Source organism: Emys orbicularis, chromosome 4, assembly GCF_028017835.1.
Source record: "Emys orbicularis isolate rEmyOrb1 chromosome 4, rEmyOrb1.hap1, whole genome shotgun sequence".
Classification (NCBI taxonomy): Eukaryota; Metazoa; Chordata; order Testudines; family Emydidae; genus Emys; species Emys orbicularis.
Window position 1 is genome coordinate 35,438,870 of NC_088686.1, and position 21,801 is coordinate 35,460,670.

The following is a 21,801-nucleotide window of genomic DNA, read 5'->3' on the forward strand; positions in this document are numbered from 1 at the left end:
CTTCACTGCTATCGGTACGCGCACTAAATAGATTAAAGCTAGCTGGGGTATGTCTACATGTGCTGCAGTCACACCTCCGCTTGCAGAGGTGATGTACTCTAAGAGGGAGGGATGGCTAGTCATTCATGTTGGCTTCCATTGTTCACTTTGCTTTCAAATTTACTTCAAAGAATGCATGAACTGTGCTTGTGGTAATTGCCTAGATATTATGGTGATGAGCAATATTAAAAACCCCCTAAGATACATAGGAATTTGTCATGACACAGAAAACAATTCAGTGAGATATCTTTGTTGTTTCCTCTGTAGATGGTACTGAACCCTCCCACATGCACTATGAAAACGATGAGAATTATTTCCGGGGCTATGAGTGGTGGCTAATGAAAGAAGCTAAAAAGAGGAACCCCAACATTAAATTGATTGGTAAGGGCTTGCGTTTTCTCAATATTCTGTCTTCCGGTTTTCAAACACGATTTCATACCTGGCTCATTCTTAATTGGCTCCTTAGCGTTAATGAAACAAAGTATTCGTTGTCACATTAGCCAGTGTACAGTCAGAGTTCCTCCAATTTGCCTTACCTCTCCTTTTAAAGAATATTATTGTGTGAATTTTGTAAGGTTTTATTGTGACAACGCCTTGTGTTTGGTGTGTGTGTGTGTGTGTTTTTTGGTTTTTTTTTTTCCTCTTCTCCCCAGTGCTGGGTGATATTTATGTTTGGCCTAAATCACTAAACTAAAACAGTCAGTATGAGAGTGTCACACTGTGAGATCCAAAGGCTAGAGATAATACATTCAAGACTAAGAATCCCCCACATTATGCGTGCTCATTCTTCCTTTTTCCCAGATACCCTTTTTAGGAGGAATCTTTTCTAATCCTACACACAATAAACTAACTTTTCATATCTTCCAGGACTCTATTTATTTCCTTCAGACTTCTATCAAATGCTTTCAAAAACTAGCTCAAGCAAATGTGCTTTGACTTCTGATTTTTCACCTCAAATGGGTAGTTCTGTGAGGCCTTCACTGTTCTGTTCAATTCAAGTCAGAGCCCTGTGTCTCCAGCTGTGGAATCTATCTGTTGCCACTGAAATGTGTTGCAAACTAGAAGTTGTCATTTAAACTAAAAAATGGTTTCTATTCTTTTATGGCTGCAAAGAAAATTGTTCCAAACCTGAACTGAACGTGAACCAATGCAGTGATTTGGAGTGGGTGTCTGAGTTACCAAGCTCATGTGTAATTCCATAATTCCAAACCCACCTCCCATGTTCCAAATGACCCTAGAATTCCTTACCCCGTTGCCAAAACCTCCGGCTTCCCCTCTGACACATCTTTAATCCAGTTATAAGATGTTAATTCTTAGTCAGTCTATGGCAATTTGAAAATGAGAGACTTAGAGGCAGAGTAAATTAAATTGAATTTAATATCAAAATAATGAAAAACCCTATATTTGTATATGAAAATGAATAATATAATTCACTAAAAAGCTTCATTGACAAATTTACTGCAGGTTGCTGTGGACATTCTAATCTACTTAATCAAAGCACCTTAACTACAGAATCTTCCTGGAGAGCTGATAGGTCCACCTTGCCACTGCGCCACTATTATGCTCACACCAAAGTTGCCCCTAAAAAGTACAGGAGCAGCTGGAGGAGGAGCTCTCTTTCTCCTCACCAAGGTCCTGTGGCCTCAGGGTCGGCAGAGCTGTCCCCCATCACTCGTTGTGGCAGAGCTGTCCCCCCTCCCTCGTTGTAACGAATCCCTAGCTATACCAAACAAATGGCTTGGATCCCCAGGGGTTCGTTATAGCGAGGGTGTATTGTAATTTATGTCTCCACTATTTATTTATTCAGTTTATACAGTTTGCCTGTTCTATAAACTCAGTATGAATATTCGTATTGCAATATAAGTGTTGCCGAAATAAGATTGCATACGCATACACATAGGAAAATCTCTCCAAGCACAGGTTTACAGCAAGCCTATTGTCTTTAAGTGTTCACATATTTGCTATTTTAATCTTCTTAATGGCTGAAATCATTTTGAGTTCTTGGAAACCAATCTCTATGCTGTCTCCCTCCTATTTGATCACTGGTTTACTGTCACACCTGTTCTGATACCTTGATCTCGTGCATTTCTTCACCTGCGTAATGACCACACTGCCTTCTCTGCCCCCTGAACCATTTGCACGGTCTCAAAGTTCTGACTGGAAAAGTTGCCTACGTCATGAATTATGCTGTTTTGTAGTTTAGTGTTGCTTAATAGTTTATAGTCAGGAATATTTGGAGAGAACCATCTTTATATATTAAGAATGAGTGAATGATGGAGCTCTTCCTCCCATAGGGAAATTTAACGGTGCATCACTGCAAGAGTCATGAACTAGATTACTGTGGGAGTACCTAGAGTCTACAGATGAGGATCAGAAATCCGTTGTGTTGTATAAACATAGAGTAAAAGACAGTCCCTGTCCTGAAAAGCCCACAGAAACTTCGGAAGCAGAATTTTTAATTTTTTTTTTTATATAATCATTAAAAAGAAAACAGACCAGTTATGGTACAAGAATTAAAATAGGACCAAATCCTGCTTGCCTTACTTGAGAGATTAGTCCCATTCACTGCAGTGGGCTAAAAGCCTATGGTGAGCAGGATCAGACTCTTGTGTTGAGATACAACAGAATGGATTGCTTGATCCTGCAGTTCAAGAATAGTGGGTTTAATTATTATTATTATTATTTTTTTACTAGATGTAACTCATCATTTGAGCCAGTCAAGCATGAGATGTTGGGTAGATGATTGTCATTGCCTAAAGATAGTGAAATCTTTCCACCTAAGAATCTAAGGATGTACAGCTTGTGCTAGCTTCTCAGCTAGTGTAAATGAAGCATAATTTCATTGAAGTCAATGGAACTACACTGATTTGCAGTGAGGATCTTTCCTTGCATCTTTCAGTTAATATAGGCGGTGGCTTGCTCTTGTTTCTTACTGATGTATGCAGTGCGCCTAATTAACTGTCCTTCTCTTTTGATTTTTCTCTTTGTAGGGTTACCTTGGGCATTTCCTGGATGGATAGGGAGGGGTCAGAACTGGCCCTATAATCATCCGGATGTCACTGTTTACTATATTGTTTCCTGGATTCTAGGTGCCAAGCAGTATCACAATTTGGACATTGATTATATTGGGGTCAGTAAAGTACACATCTCAAATTTCTGTTTGTTTATTTGTCTGTTTCATAATTGTTCTTTGTTAGTCCCTGATTTTGATTCTCCTCTCCCATCTCCCAATCACTCCGTGGCAGCCAGTTAACAAATCATTCCATATCCAGAGCCTTATGTTTGCCTCTGGTTTCTGGTGGAGCAGGCAGAAGTCACATGGGCTGGCTTTGTTTTGCTATTCTTAGGCCTTGGCTTCACTCGGGACTTCACAGCGCTGCCGCGGCAGCGCTGTGAAGCGCGAGTGTAGTCGCGCCGCCAGTGCTGCGAGAGAGCTCTCGCAGCGCTGTATGTACTCCACCTCTCCGAGGGGAATAGCTTGCAGCACTGCGAGCGAGCGTGCAGCGCTGCAGGCTCTGATTACACTGGCGCTTTACAGCGCTGTACTCGCTGCGCTCAGGGGTGTGTTTTTTCACACCCCTGAGCGCAGCAAGTTGCAGCGCTGTACACCGCCAGTGTAGCCAAGGCCTTAGTGGATGCAATGCTGATTTTCAATATTTGAGGGTTCTGTACTCTAAACTGTATAAAATGAATGTCTGACTTTGTCTTGTTCAGTTTGAAGTTCATAGATAGTAACTCAAAATGTATTAAGTGAGGTTTGAGAACTTTCCAAACCTAGGTTATATGACCTATGTCAGGGACCGGCAACCTTTGGCACGCGGCTTACCCTGGCGAGCCCCGTGGCAAAGGTTGCCGATCCCTGACCTATGTAATGCAGTGATGTGCTGACAATATTTTGCAAAGGAGCAACAACATACAAGTTCTCCCTTAGCTTGTGATAAACTACGTGATCCTGAGATGCATGTGTTTGTAAGAGAGTAGAGGGACTGTGCTGTTTATTTTCTTATTTAAACAGATTCTTTCTTATAGCTAGAATGAAGGAAAGTGGCAGATCACCTGAGATCTGGGGACTTTGCCTCTGATTTCAGTGGAATTTCACCCACATGTTACAGGACTGAACTTGGTCCACTGACTATTTTGAAGCTGTAGCAGTGTGCTCAACTTGTTAAATATGAAGGGGTGGAAACCTAGTTTGGAATTCTGAAACTGCAGTCCATGGACCCCAGAGTTCACACACACCTTTCAGCAGCACAGAGAATGTGTTATCTGATTTGTTTGCCTCAGCTGGAGGCTATTTCCACCCCTGGATATTGTTAAGTCCTTTCTGCCTGGGTAGATTTTTATATCCCCCATGGTCAGTAAATGAGGACGATATTTCTGAAGGGCAGTTTTATTTCTGTTTTGCCTTTGGAATATTCACTTCTCTGCGAATAGCATGGAGCTCTTGGTGTCTAAATTTCCCATAATTATTTGAGTTATGCTGTGTTTGGCTTCAGCATTATATATTGTACAGTAAACAATGTTTGACCTTTATAAAGTTGATGGAAATATTTCTAAGTGGAAGCTTCATTTCTGTAGACTATATGCTCTTGGTGATATTTTGTGTGGTAGAAGCCTTTGGTTATGGTGTCTTAAAAATGGGGAAATAGCAAAGACTGTATTGAGCAAGAGAAACTCATTGCCAGTTAGCTGTTTTAATGGTTTCATAGCCACCTCTTCTTGCAGCAGATGTGGTACAGATTAGATACCATCAATTGTTTTCTTAATATATGAGGAACTTCAGAAGCCTTTTCAATGCATGTGTTTTGATGGGACTTCTGAAATCAGTCCGGTAACGTTAGAATGTGCAAGTTCAAATCTGCAGTCATAGGCTTGTGTAAATGTAGAAACCTACTAATAGGCAAGTTATTCCTTTTCATAAGGAAGATAGGTAGTTATGTCTAGGGGCCTTTGAACTTTATTTAAAGCTGCCACCTTTAGAGCCAATAACAAAAACAAGTGGAGTTGCTCTCTCCTTACACAAGAATCTGAAGCCACAGAATTCAGTTACAATAGTGGCTGTATAATTTTACAGATTAAAACTTTCCTTTTTTGTATTGATGTGATTAATTTTACTCTTCAGACTAATACGTTTATTTTTGAAATTGCTTTTTATGTTCTGTTCTATAGATATGGAATGAAAGGTCATTTAATCGCAAATATATCAAGGTATGTAATGATTTTATCTCTTTCCCATATTAATTGTATGTACAGTGCTACTATATTTTATCAGTATGTGTAAATGACTTTTGAAACTTAGAAATAAAGTGTTTTGGCAGTTGTATGTAGGTTGATCAGCTCTTCTGAATTTGACTGAGTTAGGGTCCAATTCTGCAAGTAGAGCCCTGCGCGGGACTATTTTTTAATCCCACTCCTGTCCCGCCCTGCAATACCCACTCCCACCTGCTCCTGCATTGTTTCTTGTTTATCCTGTTCCCACTTGCAAAAACCTTATATCCCACAAATCCTGCAAGAGACAGATTTCCCCATGTTACACTAAAAAATCCCCCCAAAACCCCACAGTTGGTTTTATATATAAATGGAATTCGGACACAATTTTCACCACTAAAAGAATAAAACAAATCTTGCTTAAACCATGTAAAAAATACTTACTCTTCTGTTAGAGAGTTGATGTTTATTATATATCTCTCGCTTACATTTAAATATTAAAACCTTTATTTAAAAATATGGCTTTACATTGCTGAAATTCTATTTGACAAACTGACGAGATTTAGTGTGTGTTCTGAAAATTACTGCAGTCTGTTTCCCCTCACCCCCCAATCCCACCTGCAACAAAGTACATTTTTCCTGCTCCCACTATTATGGCAGTGGGTCCTGCAGGATCCCAGTCCTGCTGCAGGGCTCTGCCTGCAAATACACTGCCCACTGAACTCCCATTGTCGCCCATAGTGGTTCCAGGCGTGAAGTGCCTTCAGGGTCAGATCCCTCTCTTCAAATTTAAGTGGCTGAAATAAAATTGCTTTGAAGTCAGGATAGTATCACCTTAAATTGTGGATGGTAATGCTCTCATGTGAGGAAGTTACATATGGAACTCTCATCCCTAATGGAAACTCCAGTAGACACCATTAGGATCCTTCAGGGTGGTCACTTTTGATTTCTACTGGCTGCTACTGAAGGGCCTGTAGCCCAGTAGACATGTTGCATTGTTCCAAAACCTAGTTGCCAACTGGAACCAGTTGAAAATCTACAGAACTTCCACTGGGAATGATAACATCATCCTTTATCGTACCACCACAGAACTCGTATAAGGTTCTCATTATGGTACCAATTATAAGTTCTTAATGAAATGCAGAGTATATGTTTAATTCTATTTGTCATGGTTGAACTGGAAGTTTTCTCACAAATACCCATGGTACCTAATCATGGGAACTACATACCACTTTCAAAGCTAAATTCTGCAAGAGGCCAAACTTCAACACCCATTTAAAATAAAGGGAAGTTAAAGTAGCTCAGCCCTTCACATGACAAGGCCCTGATGGTGACTCAAAACCAAAAATACTTACCGTTGACAGAAGATGTGCAGTAGGGCATGTAACATTAAAGTGGAATTTTATTAAGGCAGGTAAACGGTTTCCACCTTAAATTCAATTCTCTTTTGTTGCATTTTAATCTTTAGGAAATCAAATTTATTTTTCTCTTAAATTTAATACTGGATTGTATTATCTATGGAGTGACATTGAATTTTCCATAGAAGTGAACAAGGATTGGATCCCAGACTAGATTACTCTATTAATTATAGAACTGCTATAGATCTTTGTTTGCCATAGAGTTTATAGTTTTTTCTACACATGATTATATTAGAACTGAGTCAAGCCAATAGTTCTAATGTAATTATTGGTAAATCTTAATATTGTTGGGTTTCATTCACTATATTGGGCCTGAACAATTGGATAGATAATTTATTATAGAAACTGTGGGGGATTTTTTTAATGTTATTTTTTTGACTTCCATATGTCTTAAGAAATTTGCCTGTGTTCATAAAGTTAACACTTATTTCTCTGTGTTCTTCATGTTCACTTTCTTCTGTTATACAGAAAACATTCCCTTTTTCACATTCCACCTTTGCTTGCCATACAATTTTAAATCCAAGCAAAGCTAACTTGGCACTTCAGCAATAAAGACCTCTATTCAGCAGTACAGACTTGCAGTCATTGAGGCAGTTTTCTGAGAAAAGCTTTGTGGCCGATTGAATTGTTTGACTTTTAACTTGGCCCAACTACATGTGAGTTCTTCTGAAACTAGATTTTGTTTATCCCATACGCCTATTAGAAAAATGCTGTTGGTTTACTCTGAAACCACAGAGTATTTTAGTTAACTAAGTCTAAACCTGGCCCCACTAATAGGATAGATCACTTTAGTCAAAATCTCTCTCCTTAAGAAGGAAATTATCTGCTCTTTGCTCAGGAGCTGGGGTTGGCTTAAATAGAGCACTGCTCACTCTTGAAAACAAAGGGCACGATCCTGCAAGGTGATGAGTGCCATCCACTGCCATTTAATTTAATAGGAGTTGAGGATACTGAACACCTGTTGGGATTAAATCTTTCGGAACAGTGTCATCCATTGAGGAGGAAGAGGATTTTTTACTGTACCATATACTAGCCTTACATTTGCAGCTCCTCATTGGTTAGTGGATAGGCTCTGGTTGGGTAAAGCTTTCCTTAGACAAATGTGTCTTGTCCCTATATGCTGGATTTTGCCTGATCTGCAGGGAGAAGAGAGGATTTTGTCTCTACTTCCAAGTCGGTATTTAACTCTTATGAAGAGGACATAATCCTACCATGTGCCAGAATAAACTAGTACAGTTGCAGTTTAGTTCTGTCACTGTTTTAGTAGCTTGGCTTCCTAGACCCTCCAAATTTTGGATAAGATTCTGCCAGCCTTGCTCACCTTGAATAGTACCTGACTCAAAATAGTCCTATTAAAGTCCTAAAAGTAAATAAGGTTGGCAGAATCTGTCCCCATGATATGCAGTTGGTATTATCCCTTAAACCAATGGTCCTCAACCTGTTTATCATTGTGGGCTGCCAGTTGAGAACCATGGCATCCCCTACCCTGAAACTGCCCACAGTCCCCTATGCCCAGCGCCCCTGTCCAGAGCGGGGCCAGGAGTGGAGCCCTGAGCGTGGACCGAACAGCCGGACCCCACTGCCACAACGTGGGGTCTGGAACCACGGCCAGCCAGCAGCCGGGACCCCCAGCCGCTGGGCAAGGAGCGGAGCACCCAGGGGGCCAGCAGCCAAGACCCGAGAAGGGGGCCCAGGAAAGGAACCTCACCTAAAACCTCGGGCAAATCCCTAGTTCCCAGACCTCCGCCCCCCCCAGCCTATCCACAGACCCACTCTCCTGCCCTCTGCCCCACTGCGGCACTCACTAGCCTCCTGCTGGCAGGAGCGCTGGTGCAGGCTGCAAGACCCTGTCTCCCCTTTAGCAAGACCAGCCAGACCAGAGCAGAAAATTTAGAATTTTTTTTTTAGCGCACAGCTGGGCTGCAGCTGTGGGCTAATTGGGCTGCATGCAGCCCGTGGGCGGTGCGTTGAGAACCACTGCCTTAAACCATAAGTCTTCTTAGGGACCACCTCTATAGTAGGTGGGATTAGCCTGGGACAGTGTTTCCAAACTTGGGACGCCGCTTGTGTAGGGAAAGCCCCTGGCGGGCCGGGCCGGTTTGTTTACCTGCCGCGTCCACAGGTCCAGCTGATCGCGGCTCCCACAATTCGCTGCTCCAGGCCAATGGGAGCTGCTGGAAGCGGCGCGGGCCGAGGGACTGTAACTCATATATTTAAAAAATAAATAAATAAAAAAAAATTTAGAGGTTTAACAACCTCTGGGATAAGTAGTTACAAAAAACAGGATTATTGACATATTTTCTGTAAGGAATATATGATATTCACACTTGGTGATATCATGTGATACATTATATTTACCATGCTACTTGTTTTGCCCACCATTCTGTGTACCTGATACTTATTCTGATGTTTCAAATCAGCATCTTTGACCTTTAAATTCACACCCGCAGCATCTACATGGGGAAGTTACAGCACAGGTTGGTGTGCACTTCTATTCACATCCCCCTGAGTCTGAACTTCCGGGTATTGTAGACATGTCCTTAAATCAGCTATCATATTTAAAAGTCCAGTTGTCACAGAAATAGTGTTCTTCTGGCTTCACTCCCCTCCTCCTGCTGAAAATAATTACACTACTGAATTGGTAATATTCCATCCTTGCTGAGTTAAGAGGTTTGTGATCTGGTATCTTACAACAACACTTCAGGCCTAGAAATGGAAGTGCTGTACCAATTATTAGAGAAGATTCCTAGTGCTTACGCTAGCCCATGAAAGACCTGACATCTGACTTTTAAATATGCAATGTTATATGTAGTCATTTTCTGTTTCAACTGTGCAGAACTCAGAAGGAATGCAGTTAGTAATGGAGTCTAGATTTACATTTGGAGGGATTAAAAATATCGCAATTTTCAAAACATTTTTTTTCTATAACGTGTAGCACATTCAGGATAGGCGACTGTGTGATATGCTGTTAAAGATTTTTATCGACGTGAACTTGGAATGACCTCCCTTATGGCTTTTGCTCTTGTGAGTAATGCAGCCTCACCTGATTCATGCAGATAAAACCTCTGTATCACACTATACTCCATGTACTCCACACGTTGTATTAGCCAGGAAAAACTACTATTTTTTTCTTATCTAAAACTGAGTACACCTTATCAACAACTTCTGTAAGCTGAGGAATGAATAATTTTAATTAGGAGTGTAAGCTTTAGAATCAGGTTTCTGGCATGAAAACTCCTGATTACAAGTTCAAAATATGCTTTTGGGAAATGTTTTCTACCCTTGAGGATAAGTCCTATTTTCCATTAAATTCTGCAACTTTTCTTGTTTTTTTAACCATCTCAGACAATGTTATAAGACTTGTATCCCTGCTATAGAACTATATAGTATGGTTCAAACAACCTAGAAAAAGGAATTTATTATTTTGTTAAATTCTAGAAGTTACTCTAAAAACCTATGTAAAACCCTGTTGGCTTCACCCCTATTAAATTGCATAGGACTTTTCCATAGGGGTAATATTCATTGAAAACTCTTTCAAGGCCTGATCCTGCACCCTTTAAAGTCAATGGGAGTTTTGACATTGACTTCAATGAATGCAGAATTGAGACCATAGTGAGTATGACAGCAATGTTCAAGAATGATTGACTGGCAGGTTTGAGAATGGTCTTTGGTTTGTCACCTTAGAAATGCCAAACAGACACTGATAGACAAAGGTGCTGGAACTAGGGATGTGGAGGTTGCTGCTGCACCTGCTGGCTTGAAGTGGTTTCCATTATACACAGCAGGATATACGCTTTGGCACACGGCCTGTCAGGGAAATCCACTGGTGGGCCAGCATGGTTTGTTTACCTGCAGCGTCTGCAGGTTCGGCCGATCGCAGCTCCCACTGGCCGCGGTTCGCTGTTCCAGGCCAATGGGAGCTGCAGGAAGCGGTGTGGGCTGAGCAATGTGCTGGCCACCGCTTCCCGCAGTCCCCATTGGCCTGGAATGGTAAACCATGCCCAGTGGGAGCTGTGATCAGCTGAACCTGCAGACGCTGCAGGTAAACAAACCGTCCAGGCCTGCCAGTGGATTTCCCTGATGGGCCGCGTGCCAAAGGTTGCTTTCCCTGATATACAGGGTTCAGAGTTTGGTTCAATGGCTCTCGGCACTCCCAATATAAAAATTGTTCTGACACCCCTGCTGTTAGAAGCTCTTTGGCATCTGCAGAGCACCCACCTTGAATTCCTGATCACATGGAAAATACATGACGTGTATGAACTCACAGTTGTGCTCTCTTGCCTGTTGAAACACTTACTGGATATATATTATTGTTTTTGGTCTAATATCCTGTGTGTTTGAAACCTTGGTTAGATACAGTGCAGATCAGTTTGATTAGAATTGCTTAATGTTAGATTAGTTAATTTAACTGAATTACTTCCCTATGTTTAGAAAAGGAGACAGACCCAGAATTTTAGGAAGATTTACTTTGGAATCACTGGCAGAAAGTTATTCTACAGTTGTGTCAATCTGTTTTAGTGAAGGTCACCTGTTCAGTAAACACTGGTCATCCATAATACTGTTCCAAGCTATTGGATGAGTCACGATCTTTCTCACTGATGGACTAGTTACTGATAGTTTTTATATTTTAGGGCTAGTTGCTTATCAGCTATTTGTATTTCTAGGCTTGGACTTGTTTTGCTGTGTAATCCCAGGAATATTGCAGCTTCTTCTGGGGAGAAAGAAGAAATATTCCCACATACTATTGTTTTACTCCAGTTACTCTCCACTTTACCTGTCCATAAGATTTTGCAAGACATTTTTTAAAGAGCTTATATAAACTAATCTTCAAGTGAGCGGAAGGAATCTCCCTTGAACCGGTATATGTACTCTTTCTATAGTGCACCTCCATGCCACCTGAGAATGAGGGCACATCTCAGTCCTAAACCTTGTGTTACTAGGCTACTGGGTCAGATCCATAGCTTCTCTAAACCAAAGAAAATAAGTTGTGCAGTTTCTGGCTGAATTGGTGGAACCAAAAGGGAGGATAATTCCACTGTACGATCTTGGCTTAACTGCCACTGGAATATTGTTTGTGGCATGTTCTGGGCATCTCGTTACCAGAAAGCTAGTGACAAACTGAAGAGGGTTCGGAGATGAGCATCAAAAAGTATTAAGATACTAGAGGGATGTTATTTCTGTAATATTATTTCTGCTAGCAACTGCAGATAAATGATTGGCAAAGAATCCTGCCCAGAGTACTTTATAGTCTAGCTGAAGGCTTGAGGAGATGTGAAAAAAGACTAAGCTACTGCAAAGTATCCAAACCCTTAAAATATTGGTAGATGTTAGTATGTTTAAACACTGAGGAGAGAATGGGAGATTACTTAAGTAGGTAACAGAGGATATAAATCATTGGGAATAATGGACTAAAATCAGAGAGAATGTAGGCTAAATATTGGGGAAAAACTAATTGATATGTCTTTTATCCTGTAGAATAATTTCTTAAAGAAAGTGGTAGAAGTACCAACTCTTGAAACATAGTGTATTAGAAAGTGTTTTGTAGGTAGTAATCCTACACTTGTAGGAATACTAAATGACAGTACAAATCTTTTCCATTTCTAAATTTCAGACTCTGTTTCCTTTATCCAGACCCCAGAATAAGGGCATGAACAGCTTTCATTTCCACATTTATTATGGTGTTTCCAGCTCTAAACTTCATTGTATGATTAATTTACTGCCATCACTGACTCTCTTTAGATAAATTCAAATATCCATGGCAACTAGTATACTGACTCAATACAATCAAGGATCATTGGGCATAGCATACATATTCAGGTGTGTGTGTGTATATATTTATCTATATCTATATTTATCTATATCTATATTTATCTATATCTATATTTATCTATATTTATCTATATCTATATATATATAAAAAAAGTCAGAAATAGTACAAGGCATTGAGGAGACTTTACTACTGGAGAAACATCCATTTGGAGTAATGGTTGTCTGAACTTTGAAGGTAACGATTGTGTTATTGTTCACATGTAATTTCCCCTTTTATATGAGAGCCCCTATTGTTGATGTATCTTACTTGGAAAGCAATATTCCCAATACCTTATTCTACAGTGTATATAATTACCGTAATCTTTCAGATTTATATTGTCGTGATAGCTGGTTGATGAAAGCTATACTTCAAGTGTATTATCTCTTAATAAGATACTTTGCCATACTTTGGACAGAGTGGGTTTAAAGAACCTTGATATCATCGCTGCAGATGGAGATTGGGACATTTCAAGTGACATGATAGGTGATCCCTATCTTGATGATGCTGTTCAGATAGTAGGGTAAGTGTGGGAGCAAAAGGGAATTTTAGAGAATGTTGGGGGCCAGCTAACAATTTCCCTGCACCTCTAAAAAGTCAAACTTTTTTTTAAAAAGTCTAAATTTGGAGTTTGGGATCCATTCAGATTAAGTTGAATTTGTACTCTTACTTTGTGCTTTGCTAGCCTTACAGCATTCCTTTGATTACACTGGTCTACAATTTTTGAGAAGTCGTCTGCTTCAGAGATAAAATGTGCTATTTATTATGTATTTTGATGTGCTGAATTCAAATATGACAATTAAAACAACTAATTGGCTACTGTTTCTAAGATATTTAAGTTTTTACATATTATGTCTATGTATATTGTGTAGATAGTAGAGTTTTAATCATAAATTGTAAACCTAGGTCTTTTCATGTGTTTATGGTTGCTTTACATGATATTTCACCTGTCCTGTCTATATAACACTTTTTAAAAATCAGCAAAAGGGTTATATAAATAAAATTTATTATGAAACAAAAGGCAAAAAACTATTCTGTACATAGTTTAGTCCTATTCAGTGTCTACTCGGCGCTTCTTGGCTTGTCTCTTGTATTCATTAAATGGAGCATCTCTTGTCACTGTCTAGCAATAGTCTGCAAGCATTGATGGGCTCCATTTGCTCTGATAGCGTTTCTCCATTGTTGCAATGTCCTGGTGAAATCGCTCGTCGCTCACTGCTCCGCAGTTCGGTGGAAAAAAATCTAGATGAGAGTGCAAAAAATGTATCTTTAGTGACATGTTGCAACCAAGGCTTTTGTATGCCTTGAGGAGGTTTTCCACCAACATCCTGTAGTTGTCTGCCTTGTTGTTTCCGAGAAAATGTATTGCCACTAACTGGAAGGCTTTCCATGCCGTCTTTTCCTTACCACGCAGTGCATGGTCAAATGCATCATCTCGAAGAAGTTCACGAATCTGAGGACCAACAAAGACACCTTCCTTTATCTTAGCTTCACTTAACCTTGGAAATTTTCCACGGAGGTACTTGAAAGCTGCTTGTGTTTTGTCAATGGCCTTGACAAAGTTCTTCATCAGCCCCAACTTGATGTGTAAGGGTGGTAACAAAATCTTCCTTGATTCAACAAGTGGTGGATGCTGAACACTTTTTTTCCTCCCAGGCTCCAATGACTGTCGGAGTGGCCAATCTTTCTTGATGTAGTGGGAATCTCTTGTACGACTATCCCATTCGCAGAGAAAACAGCAGTACTTTGTGTATCCAGTCTGCAGACCAAGCAAGAGAGCAACAACCTTCAAATCGCCACAAAGCTGCCACTGATGTTGGTCATAGTTTATGCACCTCAAAAGTTGTTTCATGTTGTCATAGGTTTCCTTCATATGGACTGCATGATCAACTGGAATTGATGGCAAAACATTGCCATTATGCAGTAAAACAGCTTTAAGGTTCGTCTTCGATGAATCAATGAACAGTCTCCACTCATCTGGATCGTGAACGATGTTGAGGGCTGCCATCACACCATCGATGTTGTTGCAGGCTACAAGATCACCTTCCATGAAGAAGAATGGGACAAGATCCTTTTGACAGTCACGGAACATGGAAACCCTAACATCACCTGCCAGGAGATTCCACTGCTATAGTCTGGAGCCCAACAGCTCTGCCTTACTCTTGGGTAGTTCCAAATCCCTGACAAGGTCATTCAGTTCACCTTGTGTTATGAGGTGTGGTTCAGAGGAGGAGGATGGGAGAAAATGTGGGTCCTGTGACATTGATGGTTCAGGACCAGAAGTTTCATCCTCTTCCTCGTCTGACTCAAGTGAGAATGATTCTGGTGCATCAGGAACCAGCAGTCCTTCTCCGTGGGGTACTGGGCGTATAGCTGATGGAATGTTTGGATAATGCACAGTCCACTTTTTTCTTCTTTGACACACCTTTCCCAACTGGAGGCACCATGCAGAAGTAACAATTGCTGGTATGATCTGTTGGCTCTCTCCAAATCATTGGCACTGCAAAAGGCATAGATTTCCTTTTCCTGTTGAACCACTGGCGAAGATTTGTTGCACAAGTGTTGCAGCATATGTGTGGGGCCCACCTCTTGTCCTGATCTCCAATTTTGCAGCCAAAATAAAGGTGATAGGCTTTCTTAACCATAGTGGTTATACTGTGCTTTTGTGATGCAAAAGTCACTTCACCACAAACATAGCAGAAGTTATCTTCACTGTTCACACAAGTACGAGGCATCTCTGCTCACTTTGGCTAAACAGAAATGTGTCCCTTTGCAAAATCAAACACTGACAAATAAGAGAGCACGACACTGTATGATTTCTAGAGCTGATATAGGGCAATTTGTTCAGCAGAGTGATGTAAGCTTCGTTATGATTGCATCATCCATGACTTCTAGGAATAATGATGCAATTCATATCATGTATGACGCAATACCAGCTTCAGATTGCATCATTCATTGTTTTGCCTAAAAAGCAAGTACTGTCCAAACCCAGTCGTAGATTTATTCATAGATCCAGTCAAAGATGTATTTTAGTCATTTCTGGTTTAAATTGAGATCCCTTCCCTTCCCTTTATAACTCACTTATCCTCCGCCATTCCCAAGTCAAGGGTCGTATATACTGACCCAATAGCATATCTTGAAAACTAGAGCCAATCAACAATTTTAAGCATCATTTTCGTTCTCAGTGACCCAGAATTAGTAAAGTTTGACTACATTTATTTCAGAAGCATTTTGGCTGTAGAGCAGTGTTATCTTCTCACAAGAGGCTGAGCCTTACTTATTTCATCCCATGCTTTGACACTTTGCTCAAATCCCTCCTTAAGTGTGGATAAAAATCAGTGATTTTAAAAAAAAAATTAAAAATCAGATTTTTTTAAATTGGGCATTTTTGCTTTTGTTTAAATTATTTTTTCTTTTAAAAATAAACCGGTTTAAAATTAAATCTGAATTTAATACAAAATATGTTAAGACCTAAACCAGTGGTTCTCAACCTAATTGTGGGCTGCATCCAATACTAGCTATATGGCCCTGAGGATGTCATGGGCTGCGGCTCTGTGCCGATCGGGCCGCAAGCAGCCCACAGGTTGAGAACCACTGGCTTAAACTTTATTATAATTTAGTTGTAAATGTGAAACATTTTTTGATGAGAGAAGTTTATGTACCCAAAACATTTAAGATTGTTTTGTTTAATAAAAATAATGTATGTGCTACTTTGGGTGTTTAATTAAATTCCAGGTACCATCCTAATGCAGCTTGACACAAATCATGAGTAAAAAGTTAATTATCCAGTAAATAACAATATATCATTCACCATTTTCTAACCTAATAAATATATACAATTAATAAAGAATCTGAAAATATTAAACTACATATTTGCTTAAATAAATATACATAGTTATAATGTACTTTCTTAGGTAGCAAAAAGATGTGCCAAATCTAGTGTAAATGCTGTATTTACTTGTAAATCAACATATTTTAATGGTTATATTAACCAATGAGTGCACCTTTTTAAAGAAAATAACTGAAGTATGAATGAAAAGTTGATTAAAATGGATGATTTAAACCGAGGCTTTCCAGTTGGTGATTTAACTTGCTGATTTAAATTGCCTTGATTTAAATCAATCCACCCTGCTGCTTGCTTCTGTCAGCTAGCTTGACACCATTCCACTGTTCTTGTTTTCTTGCTGATCTTTGCTTCCTCAACTACTAAATTTTATTAATGCATTTGAAAGGCCTACAATATGTGCACAATGCAAATAAACTTTATCAAGACTTGTTTGCATATAATACATTCTCCTGACCTCCTACTGTTGTCACTCTTGTCCTTCCCACACCCCTTTTTGTTTCTCATCCCTTGCTGATCTGTGTCTAGGTAAGTTTATCAAGACAGGGCTATGTTTCTGGTTTTTAGTGTGCTATGCACATTCTTTAGGATTTAGGGATCACTCTGTTCTTAATTCTTATAACATACATGTACAGTACAGGAGTTACAATTTATAATGTTACAAATTATAATAAGAGATCCCGGTAATCAAAACTGAGATATTGGCACTGTTGGGAAGAAAAGCTTTGTTTTTAGACACGTGCTAGATAGGGACACAGTTGGTGGTATAGATGTGAATGCTATTTCTGGAACACTTAGCTTGTCGAAGGAAAATGAGAGAACCTCAGTGCTATAGTTGTGGGTGAGCATTCTTTAAAACAGGATTTTATAAAGAAAGTAACGTTCCGACATGTTGAGCTTCTGAATGTTAACTATCTGGGAGATGGTGCTTTAAAAATGTAATCTGAGAATATTCAACATAATATTAACATGGAGTTAGTTGTTGCATAGGAAACTTTTGTCCTTATAACTTGTATAGTGTAGGTAAAACTTCTAAATCTAAGCACTGTGACTTGCAAATGATATTTTTTTACTTTTAGATGTGACTTTGTTTATGAAACTTTCTGGATTAACACATTTGGACACTGAAGTTCTCTGTATATCCACAAGATAAGCAGAGACAATACAAGTTTTAGACTATGACCCACCAATAGGCCTAACTCCTGATTGAGGATATATGGAGGGTAGTTCAGTCTTAAGTTTATTAAATCTTTGGTCTCTGTTTGACACTGTCAACAAGAGTGCCAGTAGCAGTGGGTTTTTATGTCCTACAGTCTTCTCAGTGTCTTGTCTTTCAGCTAATCTCTACGTCTCTCCCCATGTCCAGTCTCTCTAGCCAATCTGCTTCATTCTCTGCATTTCTATATTCTGTTCTTTCCTCTTCTGTCCCCTAAAATCCTTATTATTCCTTAGCCATCTTTCACCTTCTGTAATCTCCTCCTCTGACCAGCCCTGTTACACAGCCACCTTTCCATGCTTAAATGGAATAATGGGATCAAATCTATATCCTGTCTTATGTAGGAGGACAGACTTGATGCTTAGAAAGATCACTTCTGGCCTTAAAATCTATGAAATAATTGTCCTTTCCAATGCTATGTTGTTTGCTCTGTGAGTTCTTTCACTGCCTTCGCTCACCCTTGAATCAAGCATCTTGTACTTTCCTTCAGGATCCTGTATGAGTCCATTCTGCCTACACCTCTCGTGTTTCATTCTCAGACCCACTCCCTCTTTTTCTGCTAAGTTTCCCCCCTCCCCTTCACCAGTGCAAGAAGCTGAAGCATATTAGTGTTAGGTTATGTGATGAGGGGTCTCACTGTCTTTCTCTGCTCTTGTTGAATGCTAGTGTGGGGATTGAAGTTTAGGACTTTATAGTTGCCATTTAGGTCCCAATGTTACTGAGCTGCTGCCACTCCGTAAATACCAACTTTATCCTTTGGTTGGAGTGGTTTTCTTGATGCACGTAAGTGCAGAATGATTTGACCTATAGTTTTCTCTCCACTTCATACCTTAGATGTTCTGCAGAGCTATCCATCTCTAACAGCACATTAAGTCTTTTCTCTTTGGAAAACTTTTATTGTTGAGATGTTTAGTTTTTTATCCAAACTTATAATCCCCACAAAAATCAAAGGTACTTACTATTTTTTCAGCAGTCTCCTACAACATCTCTCACGTTTCAGGCTCAAATTTTTTGCCATGCTTTCGAAAGGGCAAACTCACTCAACAGGACGCCCCTGCTTCATATGCTAATAACACAAATATAAAACGTTGAGGGCATTATAGGATGTCTCATCTGATCCTTATTCTATCAGTAGATACAGTGAGAATAAGAAATGTAGATAAACTTAATTGTGTATTTCTGTAACTAAGAGTTAATTTTAAATGTTGCCCATTGGCCAGTGTGAATATGTATGAGGAAATGAAAACTTTTTCAATGACAAGTAATAGCTCTCTTGTCTCCAATCTGATTTTTAAAAAGTGTTGGCTCAAATTATGGTCTGTGATGATCATGGTCTTTAGAAATCCATGCACAATTAAGCCTGCCTCTTAGAAGTCAATGGCAACACCCCATGGTCCTTGGTGTTCTGTAGGGTAGATAATGATGCTTCAGTTTCTATTCTTCTCTCGGAGGGCACAAGTCACCCAATAATCATAGTATGATCTGTCATCAGTGAGAAAAAAGTTGCTGTTGAGGAGAGATTTTAGCTATGATCATAGTAACTTGGTTTGTTAATGATAGTAGTCTTTCATTGGATATAGTTTGCAATTTAGTGGGAACCAAGAGTCTTTGAGAATGACTCATAATTGAATGGCCCTCCGGGAAACAAGGGAAGCTCTGACTTCTGCTTGTATGAGGTGATGGTATATCCAAGATAGTAGCTTCTTAATAATGATCTCAAAGGCCATGTCTAGTCTGAAGATGTCTAGCTAATTGCCGCCTTGCTTCCTGTGAGGTAGGCAGCTATTACTATCCTGCTACAGTAGGAGAAACTCCGACAGAAGTGAAGTGACTTGCCCAAGATCACATGCTGAATCATTGGCAGAGCTGGGATAGAACAATGAATTCTTGTTTTCTTTTCTGCACCATTCAGCCTTTCCTGTAAATCAGAATTTTCGTGTTTGCATAGCTCAAAGAGAACAGAGGCTAGACAGTTCAATCTGGGTTTATTTATATTTTATGTTGAGACATAAAATAATCCAAGTTTGAAGGAAGCCAATTCAGGAGATTATAGTGTTCAACATTCTACTTTGCTAGTTTTGTGATGTGCATGAGAAGCAATGATATCACATTAAGGCTGAGAAAATAAGACCTTAACAGTCAGGAAATCTCAAACTGATATTCTCTGCTGTTAGCTCTGTCCTGTGGTATGCTGGTTCAGATTCTGATCTTTACAAAGAAGTAACTGAGCTGTCTTTGGCCCTCTGCGTGTAGCATTTTCTATTCCTGTTTTTCTTCTCAAACTTCAGTCCTGTCATGATGATTAATATGTACCACAAAATAGATGCTATGCAAAGTGGGTGAACTAATGTTGCAGGAGAAACCTCTGCTTTTAGATTTTCCTTATTTGGCGTTTTTGTTTTCTTGACTCTAATATGATAATGGTATTTTGAAGGCAGCAAATTTTACGTGTGTATTATGTAAACAATAGAATGTCCTGGAAAGTGCTTTCTCCTTAGACATCTAAATATGATTTTAACAAATACAGTATTGTCTGATAGCAGCTTGCTTTGTTTCTGAAACAAAAACTTCCATAAGAGTAATTCCTCCTATACCCCCAACGTGGACTGTAAACCTTATCTATGTTCCATAGCTTCAGTTTTAAACTGAAACAGTCAGCTGGAGATGCAGTTGTTCTTCATTGTGTTTTTATTATGAAATATTTGCTTTAATTTCAGAAATGTTGTATACCTTTTGGATCAGAGTTGTCCATGCTTTTCTGTATGTATTCCTTGTAACTTCACACCCAGACTATCGAACTGGTGACATTTTGTAAGTCACTGATCTGCAAATAGACTATATCTCATGAAATGTAGTTGGCTTTGCCTTGTCTAACTTTTTCTTTCATACATGCAGAGTGTAGATAATGAGAATCAAATGTTTTTTTCATTTTCCCTACCTCCCTTATGTACTGTGCAATCTGGGACTAACTGAACTTTAGGGCTTGACAGAAAGTGTTAGAAGAACATTTTGTCCATTTTGATCGCCAGCTTATGGTTGACACTTTTTGCTGAGTATACTCATGACATAACTGTTCTGTATTGAGGTGTAAGAGGAAGATAATTTTTTTTAAAATTGTAAAATGTTCATTTGGTAACCAAGGAAAACCGCTTTCTGTTCCAAACCTGGATTTGTGCCAGTTTGACACACTTTTTTTTTTTTTCTCCTTCCACTTAAAAAGCTATTAAGGTACACCTTGGATAAACGAGGTCTGCAGCGGGTGAGGATCATAGCCAGTGATAACATGTGGGAGCCAATTTCCTTTTTCATGATGGTCGATTCTGAGCTCCATAAAGTGGTTGATATCATAGGGTAGGTCACTTTTTTTTTCTTTATGAAGCTGCTTTCTTGGTAGCCTGCTCTGATCATGTATTTCCACTGGTTGCTCATATATAACTTCAGAGGTAGCGTTTGCTGGGAGCTTTGGCTTTGCTAACCTCTCACCAAAGGTTTGATACCTTAACTTTTCTTGCTAAATAATGTACTCTGTCGGGTGTAGGGAGGTGATCATTAGAGCTTTGTGTACTAGCCTGGTTCCTTTCAAATTTCACCTGAGTTTTCCATCTGAGTGGACTTAGCCTTAAAATCTGCTGACAGTTGCATGCCCAATCAATTCAGTCATAGACCCAGGCCCCTTCTCTGGCCAGCCCTGCCTATTTTGGGGGATGCTTGGAACTCCTACAGTTGGTGCACAGAACATGCGTTGACACTGCCCTCTTACAAATATTCTGCTATGGCTGGTTTCCCCTAGGGTCTACGCTGGCAAAAACTGTCATAGACCATAGCGTGAATTGAGCCTTATGACTTCATCTGTGATTCAACTAGCAATGCTTGATTCAATTAATCTGCTGAGTCTCGTTACTGGTTTAGGTTAGGAAGGCAGGGTTTGTTCATGTGGAGGCCGATATGACCATCGGACGCGTGGACATGTTTTTCTAGTTGAGTTTCATTGGACACCAGTGTGTTGTCTCAGAAGCAGAAAATTAAAATTAACTACAGACCTGTATTGATTCTCCAACACTGGCAATTTTAAAATCAAGATTAGATGTTTTTCTGAAAGATATGCTCTAGGATAGTTGGGGGACGGGGCAAGTTCTATGGCCGAGGCTGTACAGGCTGTCAGACTAGATTATCAGAATGGTCCCTTCTGGCCTTAGTATCTATGAATCATCTAACAAGTGAAGATTTAAAACTACGTAAAAAGGGCTAAAATTATCAGCATGTGCTCATC

At 39.6% G+C, this 21,801-nt stretch overlaps 1 protein-coding gene across 1 annotated transcript in view; it reads left to right on the plus strand.

Annotated features, from left to right (window-relative positions):
* Positions 1-311: 311 nt before the first annotated feature.
* GALC (galactosylceramidase) overlaps positions 312-21,801 on the plus strand; it is a 50,402-nt gene continuing 28,912 nt past the window's right edge. Inside the window, exons 1-4 of the mRNA XM_065403043.1 lie at positions 312-420; positions 3,030-3,169; positions 5,209-5,247; positions 20,752-20,882. Of these exons, the coding sequence (XP_065259115.1) occupies positions 327-420; positions 3,030-3,169; positions 5,209-5,247; positions 20,752-20,882 (404 nt within the window). The 5' untranslated portion in view covers positions 312-326. The remainder of the gene's footprint in view (positions 421-3,029; positions 3,170-5,208; positions 5,248-20,751; positions 20,883-21,801) is intronic.